General features: G+C 37.1%; 1 protein-coding gene across 1 annotated transcript; it reads left to right on the top strand.

Annotated features, from left to right (window-relative positions):
• The first annotated feature begins 379 nt into the window (after positions 1-379).
• Positions 380-1,632, top strand: LOC116161702 (UDP-glucose 4-epimerase-like). Its single transcript, XM_031475151.1, has 5 exons — positions 380-625; positions 677-790; positions 836-1,015; positions 1,061-1,174; positions 1,220-1,632. Exons 1-5 carry the CDS (start codon positions 380-382, stop codon positions 1,604-1,606), a joined length of 1,041 nt encoding a protein of 346 aa, XP_031331011.1. The 3' UTR covers positions 1,607-1,632.
• The last annotated feature ends 4,430 nt before the right edge of the window (positions 1,633-6,062 follow it).

Here is a 6,062-nt window from a genome sequence, read left to right as displayed (position 1 = left end):
CATGCCCGACCCCAATTCGTACCAGAGATCCTTAGTACCGCAGTCGAGCTTCAACTCAACTGTGCCATACGGGGGCCGGCTGCTCCCAGATTGCATTTTCTAAAACTTCATTAATATTGGCCTACAAATCGACCACGATTTAACGCACCAACGATTTTCCGATCTGACAGAACTTCTTAATCCACGTGCAATAGACTTTTACCGGCACACCAATACTCTCTATTGTACATAAATTACATTTTTTCTCAAGAATATTAAATTTTATTAATCTTATCTAAGTGATATTATCCCCACATAAAAGGAAATTATTAAAACCGTGATACCAAAAAACCGCTTGCTATTACATTATCGGCCTACCTCAATCAGTTGCTAAAATTAAATGGAGGAAAAAGAAACAATTTTAGTAACTGGAGGGGCAGGGTACGTAGCCTCGCATGTAATTGTTGAACTTCTCAAAAGTGGCTATTCAGTCATAGCGCTAGATAACCTACAAAACTCTCCCTTAGCTGACGAGGTTGAGAAACCCGCATCGTTAAGAAGAATTGAGAAATTGACTGAAAAAGTGGTAACATTTTACAAGACGGATATCTCTGATGAAGGTGCGCTTCGAAACATTTTCAGACTGGTAAGTAATATACGAATAATTACCAATTTTAAATAACGAAACATGTTTCAGCACAAAATTGATGTTGTCATACACGCAGTTTCCTTTAAGAATGCAAACCAGTCCCCCCTCCTCCCACTGTGCTATTATTCCAATAACTTCCTTAAATCACTTACGCTGCTTGAGGTAACCATCCCTTGTTCTTCTAAGTGAGTTAGTAGAATATTGTAGGTCATGAAAGAGTACAACGTGAAAAAGTTGATCTTCTCATCTTCATCCCATGTTTACGGAGTACCGCAACAATTACCAATCAGTGAGCATCATCCGACTGGAATACGATGCCCAAATCCATATGGAAGGAGTAAATTTTTTGTAGAGGAAATTTTGAAGAGTTTGTGCGATTCGGATGAGGTGTGTTAACGAGGACGTTCCAGGGAATGTTATGAAATTTTGTAGAATTGGCGGGTAGTGGTGTTGCGGAGTTTCAACCCCGCTGGCGCACACGAGTCGGGATTGATCGGAGAAAAGCACCTTAGAGCGTCAAGCAATTTGATATCTTACATTGTACAGGTGAATTGATGTAACTTAACAACCACTTTCTAATTACAAATGCAGGTTGCTGCCGGTCGGAAAGAAAGGGTAACTGTGTTCGGGGACGGAACTTGCATGAAAGACTATACACATGTTACTGATGTGGCGACTGCCCATGTCAAAGCTTTAGATAAACTGAGGGAGGGGAGTTTTCAGCATTGGGTCGCCTACAATTTAGGATCAGGAAGGAGGAATTCCATTTTAGAGGTTATCAGGACATTCTCTATACTAGTCCGCAAGCGAATTCCGTACGAAGTGGTGGGTCCCAGAAGAAGTGACATTGGAAGTGTCTATGCTGATATTACAAAGGCCAAAACGGAATTGAACTGGACACCTACGAAGACGATTCGAGATATTTGCGTAGACTCTTGGAATTGGTACTTATTAAAAACTAAAGGGTCAACACTTTAAATCTTTCGCTAATTTGTACTATACTATCTTTTGCACTTACTTTTCGAAACATTAGCACAAAAAACTCTTCGTTTTCCCAGTAACACCATGCTGTAGTGATCATCTATATAAGTAGCACATGCTTCTCCTACTGCGGTTCCAGAAACGTCGAAACCGAGCCTGTTTTCTATTGGGTTTTGTTTTAATCGGACATTTCATGATAAATGCCCTCCTGTTGCTTTGCCTACGCTATGCATGACAGGCTGTAAATTCGCCTTCGGAATATTCGCCTTCAAATAAATTTGCTCCCTTGAAATTCACTTCCGGAAAGCTTGTCCTCGCCCAAATACTACTTTTAAGGAAAAGGTACAAGATATCTAGAGACCTCAAAGTGTCGGCAAAGTGAAAACTACCCCTTGCAATAACTGCTATACAGAGTGGCCCAACGAGAAGTACACAGAGGGCTTTTAGGGTATTAAATTTAGAAATTTCAAAAAATCCTCGAACACGTCAATTTTGTATTCGAGGGGGACAACTTTTGGAATACAAATCACGAACCCCTATGGCAAATGGCACATTATTTTAAAGCCAATTTAATCGTGATTACTAATCTGCTTTGCTTTTTAAATTCTATTGCTATTGCTAATATAGAATTCAACACGGCGAATTTTGTCACACACATTGAAGGGGGATTTAGTATTGAATGTATAGTGGTTATTCCAAGGGAGAGTTGTTCAATATGAATTCCTTCGAGCAACTTTCTGGTGAGGTTGTACTACGCAGGATGCGAATTTTTGTCTAGGGCGAAAAGTTTGGGGGTAAATCCTCTGGAGGAGAGTTTTCTTTGGTTGGTGATGTGCGATAAGAGCGCATTCAGTCAGTTACACAAAGCAGAGTACATTCAACGACACCTTACACTATGGTAATAATAATAACGTTATAGGTACGGGTACGTGTGAAGGACAACTCAAGTTTATAAAATTTTTAAAACTTTTACAGCTTTGTTGTAGATCTGTAAAGTATTTTCTGGAACAACACTTTCTACAGTTTCTGAAGCCACACTTTCTTCAACTTTATAAAACACTAACTTTGACAGATTTAGACAGATTCCAATTATGCGTGTATATACCTAAATTATTTACTTTAATACGAGTATACGGATATCACTTGAGGTAGTTTTGTTTCATCTTTAAATTAAGGCAATTCGCCTTCGCCTACATTAACAGCTGTGCTTCGTATAACTAATTTTTTTGTTTAACAAATTGGATTAAGTATTCTACATGCGTTCAACGAAGTTTTCAAAACACACAAAATAAAAGTGTACAGATAGCGCTACACGGATTTATGTAACAACAAGCTTAAGGAAGCGTACATTTTGCATTTTAAATACGTGCCACGGACAAGTATATCACACTCTGTCGACTGAAAGCGATGCGTGGAAAGGCCAGTGAAAATTGAGTTCAAATTAGGCACCTTTTCACCACTGTATTTGTATGTTGTGCGACTGCCGCAGTATTGAAGCCGTTCATTTTAATAAGAATGCTACAAAATTAGGTAGTGGCGCATTCAGTCTTCAATTAGAAATGTAAATTGTGTTCGGTATTTCAGTTCGCCTAAAACGTACTTTCCTGCTAAATTTCTTGTTTATTCGGAAACGTCTCAAATTAGTGCAGGGCGAGTAAATAAACAAAAGTCTGGGTAACAAGGTTTAACTGAAAATTTCTAATTGATGCTCTAAAGTTTGTTTGTCCTTATTCAAGTTGTTACAATGTACCTACAATTTTTACTCTCCTTGTCTTTAAAACGAAATGGTTTGGGCATAAAAGAGAATTTTTATTTTTGAGAAGGCGCTAAATAATAAATTGGTTGATAATTTCATGCTTGTGCTTGAACACAAAATTTAAAAAAATCATTTGTTTGCGCATGGTAGGGTGGATGTTGTAATTCAGTGAAACCGCGTGTCGAACCTGCTATTGTCGTGCGAATAATAAAAAGGCGTCGATTTTGTTAGATCATTTTCCCTTAAGGGGCTTCTTCAAGCGTCCATAAACCTCACCATTAATCGTGGTCCTTTTTGTCTTGTATTCTGTAAGATGCAAAACGCCCTTACAATCCCAAAAAAAAACGGTCGGCATTCAGACAATGACTGGGTTTTTGCCTTATGCATGTATGGACCCACTGCGTTGGTTCCTGTTTTGTGGGAAGGATCGCAGTAGAACGCCTGCCTTTCGTAGCCTGTGCCAATCTGCGAAAAACTGTCATCGTTCGCCAATACGTACAAATGCCTGCGACAAATTTCTTTCTTCATCACTAGTTTCTGCTCTGATGAAGACAAGTGGAGAACCCATTATGCGGACACGTTCTTCATCCCCAAATCTTCGTGTAGGCATAATATTGAATATTGAACTTTCAAAAACTCTTTTGCGTGTACTGGGACTTTCATTCATCAATCAGACAGCATTAAACCTTCAATAAGTTCCATGGTTTCCCCAGTTCTTGCGGCTTGCCTCAGTCTTCAGCTGGTATTATTATATTTCACACCATTTCCTTCTTTAGTCATTTGATCTTTCAGTCAATTTTCGACACACAAAATATCGTTAAAACTTCCCAATGCTGTGGAACCGTATAGAATTACGTCAAACACTATGGCAGTTGTGTTTAACAGCCAAGCAAATTGGTTTTGTGACGGCATGATCATAGCTAGGTAGATAATTTAAACATCCGCTTTCGTGTTTACCATATCTAAACAATAGCAAACCACAGTTAAAGTGTTAAGGTATACATAGAGGATGGCAATATACATTTTCGTGTTTAGTTTTAAATGAGTATGACGTTAAAACGTTAAATAAAATAACAGCCACATATTGACAAGCAAAACATCATGTAGATAGAAATTCCAATACTTGCACAAAAAGGACTTCGGTGAGTAGGTAATATCTTCATCTCAAGAAGGGCGCCGAACTTTGTTTACTGTTCCTATTGTATATCGCCGATAAGGGCATTTACACGTCAGTAAGTCCATTAATAATCAGCTCAATTCGGATTTATCAGTGAGCACGTCAAGTTAATGGAGTTGAAACAATTTCTACGCCAAAAATGTTTCCACGATCAGATGCTTCTGTCTGCAAGGTACTGAATTCCGTGGATGTTAAATTTCAAGCGCTCATGACTGCCATATTTACAATCTAATTATAAATCATTTGTAAGAAATCGTGACAGTATCAAAACCACCTACCTAGGGATATATAAAAACGTCGTTAAAAAGAGACCCGATTCGGGAGTATAAAACGTTGGAGGATGCTGTAAAAGATAAAAGGTAAGTATGATATAATATTTTAGTAAGCTGACGCAAATCACTTCCTTGGCCAAGCATATCTTTTACAACAAGAACAAAATCTATGAGTTTTCATAGCTTACGGGGTTGGGGAAAAAGTGTAACTCGAAATTGTTTCACAAAAATAATTCTATCAACGACTACGTATTACACATTCTTCAATTTATCGCTGCAATTAGCCAAACCGTACTTCTTAAAACTTTATTACCTACAAAAAGCAACCTCCAAGTGCTTTATCTTTGATGAAACGTAATTAATTGTGGTATAAAAAACTTCTCTTTGGCATTTAATTTTTTGCTCAAAAGCTACTAAATACTTCAAGGTATTACAGTTTTAAAATTGATAAAGGCGGCAGAACGTGTCTGTAAAAAAGGGCACTATTTGTTAGTGCTAATTATTCTAATCACCTTCTCCTTTCTAAGCTAGGATTTTCGAGCGATAACGCACATTGTGTGTGTGAATTCGTCTGTTGTTGAAAATTCATTCTAAGTCGATTTCTGCAAACCATTGAGTACCTACCATTTGAAATGAGCTGAAATTCAGTTTTCATTTAAAAAAATGGGATCAACACGTATTCAGAGAAGTATTAATATCAAAACAGGCTTCCGCAGAAAACAACGGAGCTATAATCGTTAAATGAATAAAAAATGAATAAACAGAGGTAGTAATTATATACAATCCGATTATATCGAACACCAGTATTGTAACGTTATGACGTTAATCGTAAGATGTCGTTTGGGTTTAAATTATACTTATACCTATACTTGAAATTTAGTTTTGCTATCAACAATTCGAAAACGCATTCGTCTTCGTAAGCTTGGTGCGGATAAAGATTTGCAATTTATTTAATTGCGCTTAAGAAAATTTTATTCAAATCGAATTGTATTGAAAATTCCTATTGAGGATAATTTTTTTTAAAAAAAGGTCATAGAACCGTAAGTTTTTCAATTTTTTTATTTCAAATTTGTAATATTTCACAACATTTTAGTTTTTTTCGTACCGGATTTGGGCCCCTGAAACAGGAAAAGGGATAATTAGTTTCTGGAAAAAAAAGAACCAGCTTCCGTATTTCAAAAATTCAAAAGTAGTTTGCATCAAATAGAAAAAACAACTTACCAGCTTCAGCAATTTTCTTCAGGAGTA

This window comes from Photinus pyralis, unplaced genomic scaffold (genome assembly GCF_008802855.1).
Source record: "Photinus pyralis isolate 1611_PpyrPB1 unplaced genomic scaffold, Ppyr1.3 Ppyr1.4_LG1, whole genome shotgun sequence".
NCBI classification, from domain to species: Eukaryota; Metazoa; Arthropoda; class Insecta; order Coleoptera; family Lampyridae; genus Photinus; species Photinus pyralis.
Note: the sequence above shows the minus strand (reverse complement) of the source record. Positions and strands in the feature narration are given on the sequence as shown.